The sequence below is a fragment of the Zalophus californianus genome, chromosome 16 (assembly GCF_009762305.2).
Source record: "Zalophus californianus isolate mZalCal1 chromosome 16, mZalCal1.pri.v2, whole genome shotgun sequence".
NCBI lineage: Eukaryota > Metazoa > Chordata > Mammalia > Carnivora > Otariidae > Zalophus > Zalophus californianus.
In genome coordinates, this window is record NC_045610.1 from 2,747,862 (window position 1) to 2,770,718 (window position 22,857).

The 22,857-nt window shown below is 58.2% G+C and overlaps 1 protein-coding gene across 6 annotated transcripts in view; it reads left to right on the forward strand.

Annotated features, from left to right (window-relative positions):
* DNAH2 (dynein axonemal heavy chain 2) overlaps positions 1-22,857 on the forward strand; it is an 81,379-nt gene that overhangs the window by 52,804 nt on the left and 5,718 nt on the right. For 5 of the 6 annotated variants that reach the window (XM_035724791.1, XM_035724792.1, XM_035724788.1 and 2 more), the window contains 24 exons: positions 124-291; positions 562-722; positions 830-969; positions 2,338-2,470; positions 2,569-2,708; positions 4,179-4,389; positions 4,565-4,681; positions 4,843-4,984; positions 5,673-5,842; positions 6,369-6,485; positions 14,649-14,813; positions 15,316-15,441; positions 15,580-15,728; positions 15,800-15,866; positions 15,990-16,140; positions 16,341-16,489; positions 16,669-16,802; positions 16,912-17,056; positions 17,150-17,349; positions 18,459-18,585; positions 20,154-20,340; positions 20,518-20,666; positions 20,780-20,963; positions 21,176-21,366. In XM_035724791.1, coding sequence (XP_035580684.1) covers positions 124-291; positions 562-722; positions 830-969; positions 2,338-2,470; positions 2,569-2,708; positions 4,179-4,389; positions 4,565-4,681; positions 4,843-4,984; positions 5,673-5,842; positions 6,369-6,485; positions 14,649-14,813; positions 15,316-15,441; positions 15,580-15,728; positions 15,800-15,866; positions 15,990-16,140; positions 16,341-16,489; positions 16,669-16,802; positions 16,912-17,056; positions 17,150-17,349; positions 18,459-18,585; positions 20,154-20,340; positions 20,518-20,666; positions 20,780-20,963; positions 21,176-21,366 — 3,623 coding nt within the window. Of the gene's footprint in view, positions 1-123; positions 292-561; positions 723-829; positions 970-2,337; positions 2,471-2,568; positions 2,709-4,178; positions 4,390-4,564; positions 4,682-4,842; positions 4,985-5,672; positions 5,843-6,368; positions 6,486-14,648; positions 14,814-15,315; positions 15,442-15,579; positions 15,729-15,799; positions 15,867-15,989; positions 16,141-16,340; positions 16,490-16,668; positions 16,803-16,911; positions 17,057-17,149; positions 17,350-18,458; positions 18,586-20,153; positions 20,341-20,517; positions 20,667-20,779; positions 20,964-21,175; positions 21,367-22,857 lie in introns of those variants that run through there. The other variant, XM_035724794.1, reaches the window with a different exon arrangement.

The following is a 22,857-nucleotide window of genomic DNA, read 5'->3' on the forward strand; positions in this document are numbered from 1 at the left end:
TTTCCCCACACTTCTCGGTCCCTGTCCCTCAGTTTCAGGCGTCCTGGTCACTAGCTCAGGGCCCCAGGCACCCCCCCACCGGGTTTCTCCGCCGCCTCACTGCCCTGGTCCCCCACTCCCCAGTCACACGGATCGTGCGGGTCATTGGACAGCCTCGGGGCAACATGCTCTTGGTGGGCATCGGGGGCAGTGGGCGCCAGAGTCTGGCCCGCCTGGCCTCCTCCATCTGCGAGTACGTCACCTTCCAGATCGAGGTCACCAAACAATATCGAAAGCAGGAGTTCCGAGAAGGTAAGGCTGGGCTTCCGAACCGGGGTGGGCTGGGGCTGGTGTGAAAAGTCAGATGCCTGACTTCTGCGGTGACAAGAGCAGGGAGAGGCGACGGAGGCCGCTGGCGAGCCTTCCAGGCCCCGGGGGGGGGGGGGGGGTGGCGCGGAGGGCGGTGCCGTGTGCGGGTTGCAGGCTGGGGGCGGCGGGAAGGGGACAGGGGACAGGCGGATGTCAGGATGGCTCATCTGATGTCCGCCTGTCCCCTCTTCCTTCTTCCCTCCTCCGGCCCAGATATCAAGCGTCTGTACCGCCAGGCAGGAGTAGAGCTCAAGGCCACGTCCTTCCTCTTCGTGGACACCCAGATCGCTGACGAGTCGTTCCTGGAGGACATCAACAACATCCTGAGCTCAGGCGAGGTCCCCAATCTCTACAAGACTGATGAATTCGAAGAGGTACGAGCCCTCCCGCACCCTCCACCGGCTGCTGTGACCCCTCTGTGCCTCCCTCCCCCGCATCGGGTGCCGCGGCGCAGCCCCGCGAGCCCGCGGCTTCTGTGCAGATCCAGGCGCACATCGTGGAGCAGGCCAAGGCCGAGCAGGTGTCCCAGTCCTCCGACAGCCTCTTTGCCTACCTCATTGAGCGCGTGCGGAACAACCTGCACATCATTCTCTGCCTCAGCCCCGTGGGCGACCCCTTCAGGTGACCCCTGTGACCGCCTCGCCCTCCCTCTGCCCTGTCCCCCCACTATCCCCCACCGCGCCCCCCCCCCGCCCACTCCTCCCCTCTCTCGGCCCCCCTGTCTTCCGGGGCGGGGGTGGGGTGGGGGGAGTCTCCTCAACAGCCCCGGCTCCTCTGCCCCTGCATGGCCAGCTCCTTTCCCTAGACCTCGCCTTCTTTCCCCAGTTCCTGCCGCTTGCAGGGGAGGTGTCCCCTCCCTTTCAGTATGACTGGAGTGTCTTGTTGTGGCTTTGTGTTTTGTTTTTAAATTTTTAGTTGTGATTTTACAAAAACAAAATGACATGAAAATTTACCATCGTCACCATGTTGCAAGTGTCCAGCTCGGTACAGTTAAGCACATATTCACAACAGATTGTGCAACAGATTTCTAGACCTTTCTCATCTTGCAAAGTTGAAACTCTATACCCACTGAATAATTCCCCATTTCCTCCACCCCCCCAGCCCCTGGCAACCACTGGCCCCTTTCTGTTTCTGCAAGTGACTACTCTAGATATCTCATATAAGTGGAATCATACCGTATGTGTCTTTGTGTCCGGCTTAGCTCACTCGGTTCGTGTCCTCAAGGTTCATCCGTGTGGTCACATGCCTCAGAGTCCCCAAATTTCCTTTTTAAGGCTGAATAATAGTCCGTTACACGTATATATCATGTTCTGTCGATCCATTCTTGCTGTGACTTGATTTTTAAGGGCAGCAGAAAGGAGGAGGGAGACAGAGGATTGCAGGGAGAGGCGATTTGGGCTCCCGTGTTATTTGTTTTCGTGTTTGTGGCACGTGGTGTATTTGCCATGCACCGGGAGCTGCTACACTATGGACTTCACATGTGTCACCGAATCCAGTAACAACCCGGATTTGTATTCCTGTTATTCCCATTTTATTTATTTTTAAGATTTTATTTATTTTTTAGAGAGAGAGCGAGCGAGTGGGGGGAGAGATAGAGGGAGAGAGAGAATCTCAAGCAGACTCCACATTGAACGTGAACCCCACGGCGGGGCTCAGTCCCACGACCCCAAGAGCCGAAATCAAGAGTTGGACACTCCACCCACTGAGCCCCCCGGGTGCCCCGCGTTACCCTCATTTTAGAGATGAGGAAACTGATGTCGGAAGGGTTAGCACACCTGCCTGAGATCCACAGCTAGAACCAGAACCTGTTCCTAAATGCTACACTGAGCTAGCTCTCAGGGGAGCGGGGCCGGGGGGGACAAGGAAACACAGGAGCAAGGGGTGGGACACTTAGGTTCCTGGAGAGCGGGTGGACCTGTGAGGAGGCCAGCAGTGGAGGCTGCCTGCCTCCACAAAGGGGCTTGAATGCCTCTCGAAACCCTTCCCCAGGAACTGGATCCGCCAGTACCCGGCCTTGGTGAACTGCACGACCATCAACTGGTTCTCCGAGTGGCCCCACGAGGCCCTGCTGGAGGTGGCCGAGAAGTACCTCATGGGGGTGGACCTGGGGGCGCAGGAGAACGTGAGTGCTCCCCCGCGCGCCCAGCCCTGGGCCCCCTCCCGCGTCCCTTCTCCACCCGCCCTCACTCCCGGTCTTCCGTCCTTTCCCACGGGGCTCAGATCCACAGGAAGGTGGCCAAGATCTTTGTCACCATGCACTGGTCAGTGGCGCAGTACTCCCAGAAGATGCTGCTGGAGCTGCGGAGATACAACTACGTCACGCCCACCAACTACCTGGAGCTCGTGTCTGGATACAAGAGGTGTGCAGAGGCGTGGAGGATGGGGAGGCCCAGGGAGCTCGGTGAAATGACGGGGTGGGAAATATCCAGAGCCGGCCCAGGGGGCCGAGGAGCCAGGCGCCCCGGGGGAGAGGCTGAGGTGCGGCGGCGGGGCGGGGGGGGGGGGTCTCATTCCTCCCAGGTGTGGGGGCGTGAGAGGGAGAGCTGGGGTTCGCATCTCTAGAGCCCTCGGGCCAGGACTCCTCTCTACACCATCTCTGTTCTGTCCTTATTTTCTGGGGTGACGTTTCTTTCCCAAGCACAGTACAACGGTGATGGTGCTATAAATGCTCGCGAGACAGAGACCGGTCCTTTCCTCTCCACCCTTAAGTCCACCCTCTCCTAGCGAGAATCAAATATTCATTTCTAAAGTTGTATTGAGTGCCTTTTCATGTGCACAACATAATATTTTGTTTTGAAAGATCTAAGACAAATGTAAAAAAAAGAAACAACCCACCTCATTGATTGGATTCGGTATTTTGATCAAGGCGAGGAAAAAGCCATTTGTAACGATAATGATCACGCGCACTTACTCATCCGCTTAACGTACTTTCTGAGCATCTACTATGTGCTGTGCACTCTTCCAGGTGCTTGCAGTCCCGCAGTTCGCAAAAGAAAGCCCCTGCCTTCCCCGGGTACCTGGGGCCAGTCACTGTGCTGAGCCCCTCACGCACATTTTCTCAGTCCAGCAAATAATCCTCCGTAGATTTTTTTTTTTTTTGGCCTGTACAGTGTTGAAAACTTTTTGAGTAAGTTGCTAACATTGAACACCGGAGGCTTAGAAAAGTCCAGATTCCCAGCTTTTCTTTAAAAATCAGAAATCGTGGGGCGCCTGGGTGGCTCAGTCGTTAAGCGTCTGCCTTCGGCTCAGGTCATGATCCCGGGGTCCTGGGATCGAGCCCCGCATCGGGCTCCCTGCTCGGCGGGTAGCCTGCTTCTCCCTCTCCCACTCCCCCTGCTTGTGTTCCCTCTCTCGCTGTGTCTCTCTCTGTTAAGTAAATAAATAAAATCTTTAAAAAATAAATAAATAAAAATAAAAATCAGAAATCGTGTCAACACGGAGCCCACATTCCTTCCCACGTGGGAGAAACGGGGTGGAGATGAGGGGTGGCCACCCCCTGGGGAGAGTCTGGTGTTTGCTGGTTCACGGCAGCCCCTGCTCACTGCACAGTGGGGAGCAGTGGGAGCTCCTCGTGGGGAGCGGGCATGAGGAAAAAAGCATGTAACAGGTGCTTTGACGGTGGTGTGCGGAATAAACCAGAGGGATCAGAGTCTGGAAGCAGGGAGACCAGCTGGGGACCTGTTAGCAATGATTCAGGCAGGAAGTGATAGAAAGCTCACGGCGGTGGTGGTGGCGGCGGCAACAGAAAGGGAGACGGGGACCCATCTGGGGTGCTCCCCTTTCCGCGGGCCCAGCCTTCCCAGGCGCTGTCCCCTCCCTGTGCGCCGCAGGTTGCTGGGAGAGAAGCGGCAGGAGCTGCTGGACCAGGCCAACAAGCTGCGGACGGGACTGTTTAAGATCGACGAAACCAGAGAGAAGGTGGAAGTGATGTCCCTGGAGCTGGAGGACGCCAAGAAGAAGGTGGCTGAGTTCCAGAAGCAGTGCGAGGAGTACCTGGTCATCATCGTGCAGCAGAAGCGAGAAGCAGACGAGCAGCAGAAGGTGCTCCGCGCCCCGCGCCCCCCCCCGCCCACCCGTGCTTACGGACAGGGGCTTCCCGGTCGCCCTCAGTGGCCACGTGACGGACTGCCCGGGCCGCCTCTCAGACTTTCATCCTTCCTGCCAACACTGCCTCCCACCTTCACCCGAGGCCAAGACGAGTCCCCTTGGTCCCTAGGCGGTCACGGCCAATAGTGAGAAGATTGCAATCGAGGAAGTCAAGTGCCAGGCCCTGGCTGACAATGCCCAGAAGGATCTAGAAGAGGCCTTGCCAGCCCTGGAGGAAGCCATGCGGGTATAAGAGCAGGAGGCCCAGGGAAGGGAATGGGACCAGCCTGCTTCGTCCTCCAAGTCCCCGGGGAAGTGGGAAGAGGCGGGTGGGCCTCAGCTGGGGCCTGTCCTGCCCCGCCCCGAGTCCCCTCTGGCCCTGCTCCCTAAGTGAGTCCCTCTGCCCAGGCCCTGGAGTCCCTGAACAAGAAGGACATAGGAGAGATCAAGTCTTACGGCCGGCCCCCCGCCCAAGTGGAAATCGTGATGCAGGCCGTCATGATTCTTCGAGGCAACGAGCCCACGTGGGCAGAGGCCAAGCGGCAGCTAGGTCAGCTAGAGGGCCACGGCGTGACCGACGCCCGTTCACCCCATGCTTACTAACTGTCTGCTGTGCGCCAGGGGGAGACAGGCGAGTGAGGCGTGCCTCCCACCGTCCAGAGCACATAGAGCCTAATAGGAAGGAGGGGACGTAACTAGCAGTTAAGGTTCTTTGGTCGTACGTAACAGAAAACGACTCTTAATTAAAAAAAGAAAAGGAAATCGTCATAAAGATACAGGAATATATCTCAGAATCCAAGGGCAGGAATGCCTTTGGGCCCCCCAAAAGGACAAGAATCAGAAAATGTGAAACCGGAGGCTTAGTAGAATAAAGCCTGCAAGCCGTAGGTGGGGGACCCCTGCCCTGAAAAGTCAGTGTGAGGCATACAGACGTGATGGTGTGTCTGTGCGGGTACGTGCGTGTGCATGAGTGCACGCGTGTGCACATGCGTGTGCGTGTGTTTGGGTGGCCGGGGGGTTTGGCTGCGAGTGTTCAAGGAAAGTGGTGGCAGAGGGGGCTAGGAAGACTGGGGAGGGTCCTGGCGGCTTGGAGTTTCCAGGGACGGAAGCAAGGTCAGTGGGGGAACTTGGGATGAGGCCGCATGAGCCAAGCCCAGGAAAAATACGGCTGTGCCCGAGCAGTGGAGGCGAAGCCTGGATAAGGAGGCTGAGGCACCCCCCCCATTTTCATCCCTCAGGGGAGCAGAACTTCATCAAGTCCCTGATCCACTTTGATAAAGACAATATCTCAGATAAGGTCCTGAAGAAAATTGGGGCCTACTGTGCACAGCCGGACTTCCAGCCTGACATCATCGGCAGAGTCTCACTCGCTGCCAAGTCCCTGTGCATGTGGGTGCGGGCCATGGAGGTGAGCGGGGCGCGGGCCGTGGACGTGAGCGGGGTGCGGGTGGAGGTGAGCGGGGCGCGGGCCGTGGAGGTGAGCGGGGTGCGGGCCGTGGACGTGAGCGGGGCGCGGGCCGTGGAGGTGAGCGGGGCGCGGGCCGTGGACGTGAGCGGGGTGCGGGTGGAGGTGAGCGGGGCGCGGGCCGTGGAGGTAAGCGGGGCACGGGCCGTGGAGGTGAGCGGGGTGCGGGCCGTGGACGTGAGCGGGGCGCGGGCCGTGGAGGTGAGCGGGGCGCGGGCCATGGAGGTGAGCGGGGCGCGGGCCGTGGACGTGAGCGGGGTGCGGGTGGAGGTGAGCGGGGCACGGGCCGTGGACGTGAGCGGGGCGCGGGCCGTGGAGGTGAGCGGGGCGTGGGCCGTGGAGGTGAGCGGGGCGCGGGCCGTGGAGGTGAGCGAGGTGCGCGCGGGGCAGGGGCGGGCCGGGGAGTGGGGAGCGGCTGGGCGGCCACGGCAGCCCGGCTGTCCCGCTGCAGCTGCTGTCCCCCACACAGCTGTACGGGCGCCTGTACCGCGTGGTGGAGCCCAAGCGGATTCGGATGAAGGCTGCCTTGGCCCAGCTTCAGGAGAAGCAGGCGGCGCTGGCCGAGGCCCAGGAGAAGCTGCGGGAGGTGAGCCTCGGCCCGTGTGTTCCACAAGAACCCCGTCCCTGATTTCTGGGGTGCTTGCGGCCATTGTTCCCCCCTTACGGTCCTGTGAGCCCTGCCCACCGTGCCCCTTCAGAAGGGCTGGCAGGGGTTGCAAAGGCACGGGGGCCACTGGCCTGGGGGCTGGCGGGCTCTCTCATGGCCTTGGAGGTGGGCCCAGAGATACAGAGCGGGTGACCCCTGCGTGGCCCGTGGGGGGCCGGGCATGAGTGGGGCGCGGCGGCCGCGGCGCGGAGGAGCGGGAGCACGGCTAGCTGGCTGGAGAGAGAGGGAGATACTCTTCCGAGAGGTGCCTTCCGAGCGGACTGGGGACAAGCCCCTCCCACCGGGCACCGCAGGGAGCACTAGCATCAAGACTCGTGAGTTCTTCCCCCATCACGCACGTTTCCTACCCCTGATTCAACAGCCTGTAATATCCACATGTGGTGAAATTCCAAAGGTCCAGAGAAAATCCAGTGAGAAGCCTTGCGCCCCCCTTCCTGGAAAGCGGCCTCGCTTACGGCTTCTTGCGTAGCCGTCCAGTGCTGTTCTCTGGTGGTACAAGCACGTTCTGGTCATTTTTTCCACGTTAGACACACTGTTCTGCGCCGTCCGGTCTTGCGTAGCCGTGCCTGGAAGCCCCCCCATGTGGGTACGTCGAGGTTGAGCTTCTCTCTCACTCTCACCCACCCGGGCCCGTTTACTTACCTGTTTCCCTTTCTGATGGAGATACCCATCCTTTCCGGGCTTTTGATCTTCTCATGTCCTCCTACGTGGTTGACACTAACTTTACCCACAGCGAGGTTTTTACATTTCTATGGAGCCAAAGCTGGTCAGACCATTCCAGAATGTTTCCCCTGAAACCACCAATGGAGAACATGCAGGTCTAACTCCAGAATTGGGCTGAGGACCCCGAGGTTTAGTGAGAGGAAGTGACTTCCTAGTTACCCACAGAGGGGGCTGGGGCCCACGCTTCCTGACCCCAAGCCCCACTGTTCCCCGCCTGAAGTGCAGCTTCTCCCGGGGCCTCTTCGGATTCCCTCCGAGCGGAGCCAAGCAGGCTGGGTGAGGGGCTCCGGCCTGCACGCGCTCCTCCTCAGGCCCTCTCACGGCATCCGCTCTTTCCCTCTCTCTAGCAAGAATGAATAATCACAGGCATGGTTTATTTGGAAAGGTTTCTCACCCCTGGATGATTCATATCCTGGGATGAATAACTAGGAACTGTTCCCTTGATGTGTGACAAGTGGGGCCCACGGGATCAGCTGCCTACAGTGTCATGCACTGGACAAGCCTCCGTAGGACAGCCGGTGTCAGGTCTCTTGAGAGCCCCTCACGGACAAGAGGAAGCAGACAAGGACCCCACATTTCCCCTCCGTTACTGAAAGGCTCTGAGCCAAACGTCCGGCCTGCCTCACAGCCCACTTGTGGACTCCGAGCCGCGGCCACAGCCCAGGCTGGCTAGCACCCATCTCTGGGACAGCCTGGAAATGAGCATTTTGAAAACTTCCCTGTCAGAGCCAGCGGGGGCGGGAGAGCCTGAATTCAGCACAGCCCAGGGGTCTGGAAGGAGGCCCAGAGCTCAACTATAGGGCTTGTCGATACAAATCTTGAGTAAATAGTTTTAAGCTTGACTCGCTTGGGGACCTTGAGAATACCTTTTCCACTGGCCTGATTCTGACATGCGCAGCCGGGGTTACAAACCACTGGTTTCAAAATTGCCCCAGAAGGCTCTGAAATGGGTCAGAACAGAAGCCTCATCTACTTCAAGGCAAACAACTGCATACCCAGGGCTGAACATTCGCCTTCCTTCCTCTTGCCTGCCCCAGTTACGTCCGGTCACCTCGTCCAACACGGCATGTCCCAGGCTGTGTGGCGACACGGGCCGGCAGCATCAAATCCTATCCTAGTATTAATAACACACAGAAATTCTACACATTTGAATATAACCCTGAGGAGGGAGACCCTACATTTCAAAGATTAAGTCCCTGTGTGAACTAGAGCCCAAATAAAAATCCAAAATCAAATTATCTTGCTTTTGAGAGTTAAAAATCGAGAAGCCAACCTCGTCGAGTTGAAGTCCCCAAACGCTCCAGTTTCTTCTTCTGCTCAATCTCAGCCGAGGGGCCCTCAGCATCGGGGGAGAACCTGTGTCCTCCAGCCGCGGCCGGGGCGGTCACTCACCGGAAATGGGCCGCCTGGAGGGCCCCGGAGGCTGTAGCGGCTCCAAATCATGTCTCTTGTGAGCAGCGTTTGAAAATAAAAAAAATCAGAGGAGTTAATGAGGCACACACGACTTGCAGATGAAATTACGTTCCTGGGAACTGGCCCTTCTTGTGGCACCAGAGACTGCAGTAAAAATTCAGCGGTGCCTGCAGGAGGGAGGAGACTCGGAGAAAATCCTGGTTTTAGCTTCACCAGAACATTGCCTATCTGGAAGCCACAGGTCGTGGGGGAGCCTCCCACAACGGATCAATATGAGATGTGATCCCACTGAAAAGCATTTCCTGAATCGGGGGCAGGCCGGGAAGCCACACACATACATATTTTTTGGAGCAGGCGGTTATCATGGTTAAAATACAAGATTCACCACCTCAGATCCACCGTTGCCCGTCGGTGGCACTGAGACGTTTGGCACTGAGACATGTCCTGCAGCGCCTGCCAGTGTCTCGCCCACACGGAAACCCCGCTACGTCCGTTCAAGTTCAGGTTCCCGCTCTGTGTCTTGGTCAGGCGCGGTCACCCCATCCTGCACTGGCTCACGGCCGGCTCTCTGTGGGCTGGCTGAGGCCTTCGAGGGCTGCCTCTCAGGGAGGACTTTCACCTGGCCCCGTACTTATCCTAGCTGGAAAGCGGCCTCCCGCAGACTCCCGGGCTGTAGCTGCTGTTGGTGCTGCTGACGCCGGGGGCCTGGCAGGAAACAAGTCTGCTGCCATCCGTGCTCAAGACACAGCCATCCTCCCGTCCGGAGCCCCCAAGTTGTTCGGGCATGCTCCCTTAACGCACGGGTCACAGCCGCATTCCACGTACCCTAACCACGAAGCCAAAGTGGAGTCCCTGCGGCCCACGAGCCTGTGGCCAGACCGCGCGGATTCAGGTTCACCCCGCCACCAGTGCCTCCTTGGCCCTGGGTGTCAGACACTGAAGCACGAGACAGCTGGTCCAGGGCCACGTCGGCCTGGCAGTCACCACTGAAAGCCAGCACCTGCACGCTACGCAGAATTTACCGTCTTTTTTTAAAAAATATTTTATTTATTTATTCATGAGAGACAGAGGGAGGGAGAGAGAGAGAGGGAGAGAGAAGCAGAGGGAGAAGCAGGCTTCCCGCCGAGCAGGGAGCCTGACGCGGGACTCGATCCCAGGACCCTGGGATCGGCCTGCCCGAGCCGAAGGCAGACGCTTAACCATCTGAGCCACCCAGGTGCCCCAGAACCTACCGTCTTGCCGTTGAAACCCCGCAAATGTCACGCGCTGTCCACCCCCCCCCACCCCACCCCCGCTTCCAGCTAGGCAGCGTGGCAGGCCCTTTGGTGGCCAGGGCAGCCTTCATGGTGAAGCCGCCCACCCTCACAGCCCACATCTCTCCTTTGCCCGGTTCCCGGTTCCCACTGCTTCAAGCAGTCCTGCCTCTCCAGAAACGGCCACCCAGCCGTGGACAAAGCCACGGTCATCTGCCAAGGTCAGAGTATCGCAGCGTCGGCGTGAAGCCCCCCCTGCCCCCGGCCCCCGGTGACAGCCACTAGAAATCAAGCACACCAGTGCAAAAACCCAAGAGCCCGGACAGATGCTCTGAGTCAAAACACACGTCCACACCCCCGAAGTCTGTGTGTGATGCCCTGCCCCCACCCCCAGCTTCTCAGTGGGTCTCCCGGTCTGCACATATACTCTCGAGGAATCTGAGGACGAGCAGCCTCCTTCTATTCCTGGGCTTCTAAACACATTGAAAAATAAAACAAAAGGGGTTTGGCCAAAATATCACCATGAGAGACTAGGTGAGAGGATGTGGCTGACGCGGTGGGCGAGCGGTCCCGCTAGATGTGACCCCGTCATCAGACGGACTTGCCTGGGGTGCCTGTGTTGCTGCGGGGGGGAGGGTGCAGAGTGGAAGGGGCCTGAGCTCAGCTGAGCATTCCAGCTGATTGCACCAGTCCGATCAGCTGCACGCCTCCCCCGGAGCAGGGGTGTGTGAGGACTTGGAGAAAGTCTTCCAACAGAACAAGGGAACGATGGTCAAGATACGAAATTATAACAGAACATGACCCCAGAAGAGAAAATAAACCCAGAGATAACTCAGGTTAGGGAGAAGCACTTGAAAAGCAAACCCAAGGTAAACACTGCTATCGTCAGAGGGTGATGAAAGAAGACCTGATACCCCGAGAGCAAAAAGAGGACGTTGAGAGAAAAAAAATCGCAAATAGAGACAAAGAAAGAATTCTGGGAAAAGTAAAAATGCTCCAAGTCTGACAGTCAGCAGGAGGGCGGGAAGACAGCGTCGAGGACCATGAGGAGCAAAGCACAAGCCCAACCCCATGAGAGAGAGCCGAGATCCGATCCAACCGATGAGAATTTCCGCAAGAGAGAAGCACATCGTCAGGGGCAACAGGGAAACATTTCACAAGTGGGGCAGCGTGCACGGTGACCCTGTCGGAATGGGCCCTGGTCAGCCACCAGGCGCACGCGACACCAGCCCTGGGCAGGTCCCATGGCTGCTTCATGCGGCATCCGGCCACCACGATCCGCCTCGGGGAAGACAGTGACTGCTGAGTGGGAATGTTGTTATCAAGCTCGACCCCATAAAAATAAAAGTTTTTATGTATTAAGGCTAACTAGGTGCGCGGTGGAGGTGGGTGGGGGAAGGATTGGGCAATGCTTTTGTAGGAGATCAGATAAAACAGGGTTTGAAGATGTTATTTGGCGTCATGAAGGTAACAAGTAGCAGCATTAAAACTGGCAGGAGGGGGCGCCTGGCTGGGCTCAGTCAGTGGAGCGTGCGACTCTTGGTCTTAGGTCGTGGGTTCGAGCCCCACGTTGGGTGTCAAGATGACCTCAAAAAATAAAAAAATGAAATCTGAAACAAACTGGTAGGAGCAAGGAGAAAGAGGTGGCGGTGTGGAGGGCCAGGGGAGACACCTGCCTCCCTCGTAGCACGGACGTCATAGAAATAGTTTCGAAACCAGGACATAGCCGCGTGGAACACGAAATGCCTCTGGAGGGATGAATATTCAAAAAGCAGGTCACACCGGCCACCTCGAGGAGGGAGCAGGGCGGACCGGGGACAGGGTTGGGACACTTTCCAGGCCCTTGTGCCTTCTGAATTTTTCAGTGACTCATTCACCAAGTAAACAAAAAAGAAACAGCTGTGTCAAGATGTGCTTACGTACACGGACGAAGGACGTTCGTCCCAGCGCGGTTAAGAATAGAAAGTGCGGGAAAGACACACACATCTATCAGAAGGAGACTTGTTATATAAATTACGGCTCAGTCATTCACAAGATTATTTTGCAGCTGGTAAAGAGAATGAGGCAGCTTGACGAGAGCCGACTTGGAGACAAGGAAAAAATAGTAACACGGCCATATGCTGGCATTTATCCTCATGAAAAGATTCACCCAGTCAAGAACCGTTTCCTGAGCGCCGGGCACTGTTTTAAGTATAAGGATCGAGCCGGCGAGCAAGGCCCTGCCTTCACGGTGCTTGCATTTACTTTATTATGGGCGGGCTCTGCGCCCAACCTGCCCAACTGGACTCTGTCTGGAAAGCTTTCTGAGCGAGGGCAGGTGCGGGGGGCTGGCTCAGGACCGGGAGGAAGCCGGATCCTTCACCGTGTGTGTGCCCTTCCTTCCTTTTGATGTGGATTCACTCTTTACAAAAAGACCTAAAAGAGGAAAATTATTATTATTATTTTTTTTTTTTTTAAAGACAAGGTTGTGGCTAGGTGTGATAAAGGTTGTGGTTAGGGTCATGTGGGAAATGTCCTTGTTTTGTTCTCGAGAGGCATTATGATGTCTTGAAGCTGGAGGTTTGACGAAATTGTAACTTCCTTTAAGATACTTCAGCAAAACACAAGGAGATGAGATTAAAAATAGCGAAACGTGAACAACTGTTAAATGTGACAGGTATAGAGGTGTTCATCATACGATTCTTTTTCCTAGGTTTGCAATTTTTCATAATTTTTGAACTAAAAAGATTAAAACTGCAAAAATTTAAAATCTGCAAACAGATTAATATGTATGTATGTATGTATGTATGTATTTTAAAAAATAGTAGCTTACGGGGCGCCTGGGTGGCTCAGTTGGTTAAGCGACTGCCTTCGGCTCAGGTCATGATCCTGGAGTCCTGGGATCGAGTCCCGCATCGGGCTCCCTGCTCAGCAGGGAGTCTGCTTCTCCCTCTGACCCTCTTCCCTCTCGTGCTCTCTATCTCTCATTCTCTCTCTCTCAAATAAATAAATAAAATCTTAAAAAAAAATAGTAGCTTACGGGGGCTTGTGGATGGCTCAGTTGGTTAGATGACCAACTGTTGATCTCAGCTCAGGTCTTGATCTCAGGGTCGTGAGTTCGAGCCCCGCATCAGGGTCCACACTAGGCGTGTAGCCTACTTTAAAAAAAGAAAAGAAAAGAAAAGAACACTAGCCTAATATTCAAAGAAATAGAGAAGAAATAAGAAGAGAATAGTTAAAAAATGATTTGCCACGGCAGAGCGTGACCGGGAGTGGATTGAAGAGGCGGCTAGAGGACTCTTGCCTGTCATTCTAACCCCTTCTGTCATATTATTTAGGCCTTTAACCTTATGCACACATTTCCTGTATAAAAAATAGAAACCGTGAAGACAACACCACGTGCAAAACCAGTAATGAAATACAGAACGGTCGTGGGCTGGCTGCCTCCCCACAGACACATCTCCGCGGGAAGCCCAATTATAATCAGTGTTGCTGACGAGCACGGACCCAGTGCGGGGAGGCGGTCACATGCACCTCCACCGGGGTGAAGCCCACGCGTGCGGGGCGGCGGGAGGGGGGCGGAGCGGGGAGGGACAGGGCGCCCCCTTCCTGCTGGGCCCCCAGCCCGTGTTTCGTCCTCTGCATGGCCCAGCTCACTTCACCCCTTCTTTCTTTAGACATTAGTGCCTTTTAACAGATTGCTCCCGAGGTTTGATCTAGAAGCCATGCTGTCCCCAGAAGGTGACATTTGGAACCTCCACTTTGCTTTAAGGACAGTGACTTGGGGGTGTCACATGTCACATTTCCAGGATCCTGGAGGTCAGCCTCAGGGCTTGGGCCCCGGTGCCGCTCACTTGCCCTCTGCCAGGCCCTGTGCTCTCCTTCCAACAACCCGGATGAGGCCCGTCAGAGAGGCAGGCGAGGATGTGAGCGCCGCAGGGTCGCAGGCTGCCTCCCCCGGTGGTGGCGGCAGGAAGGGGACCGACGTCTGTCATGTGCATGCTACGTGCCAGGCGCTTACTGTCAGGCCGGCCCCGTGTTCCTCATGAAGAGGATGGTGACACAGCATGCGCCCGACACGGTCACTGCTGGCTGGTCAGGCACACATCCGGGGCCTGGAAGAGGCTCGCCGGTCCTGTGCTTCGGATCTGAGCGACACATTCCAGGCTCAGCAGAGCCCGGGGAGGCTTCTCTAGGAGGGAAAGCCCTTCCCGGGTCCCCATCCCTGTGTGGGTCCTTGGACCTGGGCCTTTTCTCCCGACGGTTCCTGAGCTCACTTCTAGATTTTAATTTCTCCCTCCAGGTCCTGCCTGAGGTCCGTGCCCCTCTGGCATGGACTGGCAGCCCTTTTTGTGGCGCTATCTGATTCTCTCTTGCCAACAACGTATCTCGTGTGGCTTCTTCTGCTGCAAGAGATCTGTCTCTAATCCGGCCTCGGGTTTCATTACAAGCAGTTTCAAGGCTCGAGGAAAGCGTGGCGGAGGGAAGGGAAAGAAAATTCATCTCATCGCGCACACTTGATCTCATTTTCTCCCCACAACAGCCCTGTAGGGAAGGCATTGGTATGGTTATTTTGCACACCAGGAAACTGAGGCACAAGGAGATGAATTCACCCGAGGCCACACGGCCCCTAAACGGCAGACTGGCGATGTGAACCCAGGGCGGTCTGGCCCCACGCGCTGTGTTGCGATCCCTGTGCTCTGGTCCCTGCCAGGTGGCTGAGAAACTGGAGACGCTGAAGAAACAGTATGACGAGAAGCTGGCCCAGAAGGAGGAGCTTCGCAAGAAGTCTGAGGAGATGGAGGTGAAGCTGGAGCGTGCCGGGCTGCTGGTGTCCGGGCTGGCTGGCGAGAAGGCACGGTGGGAGGAGACAGTGCAGGTGAGACCAGCCCCACGGCCTGGCGCCCCTTCCTCCCAGAGCGCCAGCCCCTGCCGGCTGAGGGACCCCGGGGTGTAGGCCCATCCAAGGATGCGGGATGGGACGTCCCCCCCTCCTATTTCAGGAGAAGAGTGGAAGGAAGGACTTTGTGCCATCAGGGGACTGTGCCATGTTTACGGAGGCCTGGGAAGCTCACGCCAGGGCCCCTGATGGGGCCGCTGGCCTGGTGGAAACCGTCCTGGGGCATCTTGTTTCTGCCTTGATTGAGGTCCTGGCTTTGGGGAAGGCTTGGGCCTTATCGCCGGAGTATAAACAGAACTGCTGTTAAAGACGGGGAATTCAGAAGTAATTAGAACCAGGTTAGAGCTCTCAGGGCCAGAGGTTTAGGAGATGGGAAGCACCTCTTTGATCTAGATAGTGTCCCGAGGAGAGTGCCTTCAGAGCACTCCCAGTGTGTCCCCCCTCGCCCCCCCACTGGCTTACACCCCCTGCTGCCCCCCAGGGCCTGGAGGAGGATCTGGGCTACCTGGTAGGTGACTGTCTCCTGGCCGCTGCCTTCCTGTCCTACATGGGCCCCTTCCTGACCAACTACCGGGACGAGATCGTCAACCAGATCTGGATGAAGAAGGTGAGGTGGGGCTCAGGTGTGAGTGAGCTCTTGGGCTGTGAGACCACGGCCTCTGGGAGGAGCCAAGGGACCTCCAGCAGGGGCCGGGGGGCCGGGCTCAGGCCTCCAGGCTGAAATTCGGGGTTCTTCCCCACCCAGATCTGGGAGCTTCAGGTCCCTTGCTCGCCTCGCTTCACCTTTGATAACTTCCTGTCCAATCCTACCAAAGTTCGAGACTGGAACATCCAAGGATTGCCCTCGGATGCCTTTTCCACCGAGAACGGCATCATTGTCACCCGTGGCAACAGGTAAGGATGCCGCTGGGGGCAGGGGTGGGGGGAGGGCAGAGCCCGTGGTCTGACTGGCCGTCCTCCCGCAGGTGGGCGCTGATGATTGACCCTCAGGCCCAGGCCCTAAAGTGGATCAAGAACATGGAAGGAAACCAGGTACAAGGCGGGGGGGTGGGGAGGCTGCTCTCCCCAAGCCTGTCTCTTCCCGAGGCCCTACCCGTGAGCCAGGTTTTCCTCTGGTCCGTCGGTCGGTCTCCCACTCTTTCCCTTGCTCTCTAGGGCCTCCAGATTATTGACCTGCAGATGAGCGATTACCTTCGAATTCTAGAAAACGCCATCCAGTTTGGATATCCAGTGCTGCTCCAGAACGTGCAGGAATATCTGGACCCCACACTCAACCCTGTGCTCAACAAATCTGTAGCTCGAATCGGTTAGGGCCCAGGCTGACTGTGGGCTTGGACTGGGGGACACATCCGAGAGACCAGCCGCGCAGGACCCTGGGGAGGAAAGGGCTGGCCCTGGGGCTGTGTGCCTCCACTCAGACAGCCCTGGGCTGGGGCCACTGCGGCAGGCTGAGTCACGGCCGCTGACCACAGTGGGTCCTCGCCCTTGACCCCCCTGTGGCTACAGGTGGTCGGCTGCTGATACGCATTGGAGACAAGGAGGTGGAGTACAACACAAATTTCCGGTTCTACATCACCACCAAGCTCTCCAACCCTCACTACAGCCCAGAGATCTCGGCCAAGACCACCATTGTCAACTTTGCTGTCAAAGAACAGGTGGGTGGGGGCTGGCGCCTGGACTGAACTCAGGTGGGGCAGGAAGTGCCACTGAGTCGGCGGGATGGAGACAGGCCCACGGGGTCGGGCAGCAGGGGACGAGGGGTCCGGAGAGGTAATGGGGCAACAAGGGTGAGGTCCCCGGCGTGAGAGTGTCACCGCGCATCCTGCGTTCTCAGGGCCTGGAGGCTCAGCTGCTGGGCATCGTGGTCCGGAAGGAGCGGCCAGAGCTGGAGGAGCAGAAGGACTCGCTGGTCATCAGTATCGCTGCCGGCAAGAGGAAGCTCAAGGAGCTGGAGGTCGAGATCCTTCGGTGAGAGCTGCCCTCCACCCCCACCTGTGACGCCCCCCCCACCAGCCCCCCCCCAGGCCCAGCAAGCACTCCTCCGCTCTGGATCCACGCCCCCGGGGCCTCCTTTCAGGCTGCTGAACGAGGCCACGGGCTCCCTGCTCGACGATGTGCAGCTGGTGAACACCCTCCGGACCTCCAAGACGACGGCCACCGAGGTGACGGAGCAGCTGGAGACCAGCGAGACCACAGAGATCAACATCGACTTGGCCCGCGAGGTGGGCTCCAGCGGTGGAGACTGCGGGGCGGGGGGGGGGGGGGGGAGGGGGGTCCCTCCACGGGACCGGGGCCCTGACTCCACGCCTCCGCAGGCTTACCGCCCCTGCGCCCAGCGGGCCTCGGTGCTGTTCTTCGTGCTCAATGACATGGGCCGCATCGACCCCATGTACCAGTTCTCGCTGGACGCCTACATCAGCCTCTTCATCCTCAGCATCGACAAGAGCCACCGCAGCAGCAAGCTGGAGGACCGCATCGACTACCTGAACGAGTACCACACCTACGCAGTCTACAGGTCGGTGCCCCGCACTGTGCCAGCCGAGCGTCCCCAGAGATGCTGACCCTCCCACCGCCCAGCTCCTGGTGCCCTGCTCCCCTCTCCCTGCACCTTCCCCGGGCGGCGCGCCCACTGGGGGTCTAGCCCCACCAGGTTCATAGCTGAGCTGTTGGTGAGCCCTGCACCCCTACCTATGAGTGTCCACTTCCCCCAGTGCTTCTGGAGGGGTAGCGTGCCCCAAAAGCGCTAGGGATCTTGGTAAAATCCAGATTCGGATTCAGCGGGTCTGGGGCACAGCTCTAGCCAGGTCCCAGGGTGTGCTGCTACGGCAGGTCTGGGGACCACCCTCTGAGCAGCAGCGAACTTGATCTCCACCTGGATGGCCCACAGGCCCCCCGAGTTCAGCTTGTTTCACATGAAACCCCTCATACCCCGCTTCCTTCAGGGTTCTCACCCTGGGCGGCTCCAACACCCACCTCCCCGCCACCCAGGCCAGAAATCGCAAGTTCTCCCTGACCCTTCCTCTCCCCCGCCCCCGACCCCGGGATCAGGCACCAGGGTTTGCTCATGAGTCTTTCTGCAGAGGCCCCTGCCTGGGTCTCCCCACCACAGCCCTGCAAACAGCCCGACCGTTTGCCTCAGCTCCTGGCTCTCCCTGGGGTCCTCTCTGCTCTTCCTTATTACTCTGCTGCTCCTGGGGAGCTCCTTTCACAGACTGCCCCGGGGCGCCCCTGCCCGGCCATCCCCCTCGGCTTGGCCACCCCACGCAGGACCCGTCAGGTCACGTAAGAATCCCGGGGCTGTCTGCCTGCCCTCCCTCTCGACCTGACTGCCTCCGGGACAGAGACTGTGGCTCATTCACCTTTGTGTCCCCGGGACCTGGCAGAGCGCCTGGCACAGAGCAGGGGTCCCACAAACGTTGTGGGTTGTTTAACGGAAACAAATGACTGATGTCACCAGTGAACTCCCCAGGTCCCCGTGCGCTTGGCTGATTACGGGGGGTTCGGCTTAGATGCTGACTGGGGTCCTTGTGTGTCAGGCTCTGTGATCGTATGACCCTCGTCAGGCAGCATTCATATTGGGTTTCCCGCCTCCTCCACCACCCCCCCCCCGGCCCTGCCTCCCAGGTACACCTGCCGCACACTTTTTGAACGCCACAAGCTACTGTTCAGCTTCCAGATGTGTGCCAAAATCCTGGAGACCTCTGGCAAGCTCAACATGGATGAGTACAACTTCTTCCTGCGCGGGGGCGTGGTGAGTAGGGCAGAGGCGGCGAGGTCGGGCCGGGGGCATGCGTGACGAGGCCCTGGGCCAGCCCATAAGGCCCACGGCTGTAGCGAGTGAGCTAAGGAAAAGCGCCAGGAGCAGGTGCACGCCCAGCTCCCCGGGGATGCGGCCGTGACCTACCATGTGCTTTGCGTTACGGGCAGAGCTTTGGGGCCCCTCTTCCCTGGGACCCACCGATTGGTGTGATCTTGCCTCTCTTGCTGCTGCTCAAGCCACGCCCCCCCCCCCCCCCCCCCGCCGCCGCCGCCCGGGCTGCCACGGTCACATTGTGCTCTCGCCCTTGCAAGCACCCTCACCGCCCGCCCCCATATTGCTTTTGCTTGGCAAAACCGCCGCTCTGGTTGGATCCGGCTTTCCTGCTCTTGGGTGGCCCAGGCAGCGAAGCACGCCCACGCTGGATGGACTCGCTTTAAATCCTTTGGTTCCTTAAAACTGCCGGGCGGCAGCACCTCGTTCCCCTCCACGTTCCCGGGCCGGTTGTTCTCCACCGTCGCAGGCAACCGGTTCATTCCTTTTGCTGCCGGCACTTCACCTCCCGCCTGGATTTTAGCAATAGCCTCCTGACGCTCCCCACCCCCAACCTCTCAGCCTGGCGCCAGAGACTCTTCTAAAACACCGCTGGTGTCGCCCCCACCCACCCAGCTCCTCCCTCCACCCGCCCCCGCCACAGAGGCCTCCCTGTGGCCAGAGGCCTGTCCCGCCTTAGCGCCCCTGCATCGCCTGTTCTTCTGCCACAGGTGGGCGCGTGGCCCTCTCTCACCTCCTCCAAGACTTGATTCAAATCTCACCTCACTCACTGAGACCTCCTTGACTCTCTCTTTTTTTAAGACTGTATTTATCTATTTGAGGTGGGAGGAAGGGCAGCTGAGCGCTGAGCCCCGCACGGGGCTCGATCCCACGACCCTGAGGTCAGGACCTGAGCCGAGACCAAGAGTCGGATGCTCAACCGACTGAGCCACCCGGGCGCCCCTTCTTATTTAATACTTCAACTCCCCCCCACCCCAAGAACTTCCAGTCTTTTTTGTCCTCCTCAGCTTCCTCTGTTTTTGCATGACCTTGCCATCTTTAACGTGCTAGATCATTTAATGATCTGTTCTGTGTTTTGGCTCATCATCTGCCCTCCCATGTTGGAAAATAAGCTCCTCAAGGGCTGAGGTGTCTGTCCTTTTCGTTCAGTGATGCGTCCCAAGTGCTGAAAACACATAGTCGGTGAGCAATAGATATTTGTTGAAGAAGGGACGGAACAAACCGCTTCTGAGGGGTGAGGCTGCGAACGGAAAGCGTTAGGGTGAGGGACAGTAATACCAGGAAACCACCAGAGGGCGCCAGCTTCCTAACTTTTGCACAGTGCGGTCCCCGCACAGCGAGCCCTAGACCCCCACATTGACTTCCCCAGGCAGGGTGGATCCCAATCCATCTCGGATTCCAGTCCTCCTTCCTTCTTCTGGGCTTTCCCATCATTAAAAAAAAAAAAAAAAGTGGTAATTCTTCGGCGGTGTCCCCGGTCACTCCCTTCCTCCTGTCTCCTGGCCCAGGTCCTGGATCGGGAGGGCCAAATGGATAACCCGTGTCCCAGCTGGCTGGCGGATGCTTACTGGGATAACATCACAGAGCTGGACAAACTGACCAACTTCCACGGACTCATGAACTCCTTTGAACAGTACCCTCGTGACTGGCACCTGTGGTACACGAATGCCACCCCGGAGAAGGCCACGCTGCCAGGTACCCGCCCCCGCCCGCCCCGCCTCCCCCCCCGCCCCCCCCCCGCCTCCCCCCCCCCGCCCCCCCCCCCCCGCGGCTCGGCTCCCCACCCCGCAGCCGCCCTGCTGCCGCCGGCCCCCGCAGTCAGACCCCTGCTCTCGCGTCCGCTCTGGCCCTGCCGCCCGCCCCCGCCCCCAGGTGAGTGGGAGAACGCCTGCAATGAGATGCAGCGGATGCTGATCGTCCGCTCCCTGCGCCAGGACCGCGTGGCTTTCTGCGTCACCTCGTTCATCGTGTCCAACCTGGGCTCCCGCTTCATCGAGCCGCCCGTGCTAAACATGAAGCTGGTCAGTGGCGTGGTTTCCTCGCCCCCACCGCCTCGGGGCCTTCTCCGCGGTCTCTCCCTCCCACCGGTGCGCCGGGGCCTCCTGCCTGAAGCCGCACCCTGTGCTTCCGGCAGGTGATGGAGGATTCGACCCCGCGGACCCCGCTGGTCTTCATCCTGTCCCCCGGCGTGGACCCCACCAGTGCCCTGCTCCAGCTGGCAGAGCACACGGGCATGGCCCAGCGCTTCCACGCCCTGTCCCTGGGCCAGGGCCAGGCCCCCATTGCTGCTCGGCTCCTCCGGGAGGGCGTGGTTCAGGGTCAGTATCTGTCCCGCTCTCCCGCCCCCGGCCTCGGAGCCTCCGGCCTCAGTCCCCGGACTGTAACTTCAGTCCCCACTTCCCTAGAAGGCCCCAGGAGTGGCCGGGCTGGGTTTGGATCTCCTCCCCCTCACACCCGCGCAATCAGGGCAGAGTGCGGGACAGATGGGGCTCAGGGAGTGGCTCCCGCTGAGTCCAGCATCTTCTTGCAGGACACTGGGTGTTCCTAGCGAACTGCCACCTGTCACTGTCGTGGATGCCTAATCTGGACAAACTGGTGGAGCAGCTGCAGGTGGAAGATCCTCACCCTTCTTTCCGCCTCTGGCTCAGCTCCAGCCCCCACCCGGACTTCCCTATCTCCATCTTGCAGGCCAGCATCAAGATGACCACAGAACCACCAAAGGTATGGCACCTGCAGAGAGCCGGCACCAACTGTGCCATCTGGCCCCGCTTTCTTCCTGCGAGCGTCCGCGAGAGGCCTGACCGGAACGACAACACGGCTTTTTGATTCTGCTGTCTTCTAGAAAATTCTACCTCATTTCTTTCCTCCAAGCGCCAAACTCTTAGAACCTAATAGTAATAGCTAAACATTCTTCTTTCTTTCTTTTTTAAAGATTTTATTTGTTTATTTGAGAGACAGTGCACAAGCAGGGGAAGGGGCGGAGGGAGAGGGAGAAGCAGGCTCCCTGCTGAGCGGGGAGCCCGATGCAGGACTTGATCCCAGGACCCTGGGATCGCGACCTGAGCTGAAGGCAGACGCCCCACCGACTGGGCCACGCAGGCGCCACAATACCTAAACATTTCTGAGCGCGATCATGGGCCAAGGGTTGTTCATTTATTAATTCATTTAAAACGCACACTCCCTGTCAGGTAAGTACTGTTCCGCCCATTTTACAGAGAGGAAACCGAGGCACAGAAGAGTAAATAACTTGTCCATAGAACCCTCCTGCCTCCCAGCATTTCCTTTCATCTCTCCCTAATGCCCCGCTGGCTGGGCCCCAGCACCCCCCCCCCCCACAACTCTTGAAAATGTTATCTCCAGGATTACAAAGTCACCATTAAATGCAACCATCCTGATCCTGCAAGATCTCCTCATGTTCCCGCATCCCACTTGTTTACCTCTGTGTAAACTACTTCAGTAGCTTTCCATTGCTTTCAGCCAAAACCAAGACCCGCAATAACATAGGCTGTGTGCCCCCGGGGGCCTCCTGGCTGCACCCATTGCCCTGTTGCCCTTTGCTTTCTTGGCTCCACCTACGCCGTGAATTCTTAAAATGTCTTCTTCTTCTTCCTCCAGACTCTACTATTCTCTCTGCCCAAGGCTTCTAGAAGCCCCTGCTCCTGGCCCCTGCATCCTCCCCACCCTCTCCTCTGGCCCTTCAGGCCTGGGCCCATCATCACTTCCTCAGGAAGGCTCTGCCCCCCGGGTCCGGGCCAACACCCTAGTGATACCCGCTCATAAAACCTTCCCGCTCCTGCTGCGCCCCCTCCCCCCCACTGCGACATTGGACACGTGGTGGTGTGGTTCTGACTGAGACCCGTCTTCTCTAGACTTTTTGTTTTTCTCTCAAGGTCTTGCTCATCTCGTGACTAGCACCGGGACCCCTATGGACTAGGGGCTTCACAAATGAGTACTGTGTGAACCCACGTCTCATCATTTCAATCCTCCTCGACAGCCTCGGGGCCGTGGACTCGGCGGACTGGCCCTCCCCTGGGTTCCCTGACGTCACTTACCCCGTCCACGTTTCTTGGTCCTCTTGTTCTGTGGTTGTGGCTCCGGACTTGGTCCTTGACCTCCAGCTATGCCCATTCTGTATTTCCTCCTTGGGCAACCCGACGGAGAAATGGTCCTTTTCCTGATTTCAACTCCAATCCTCATCTCCTGGCGCCAGTC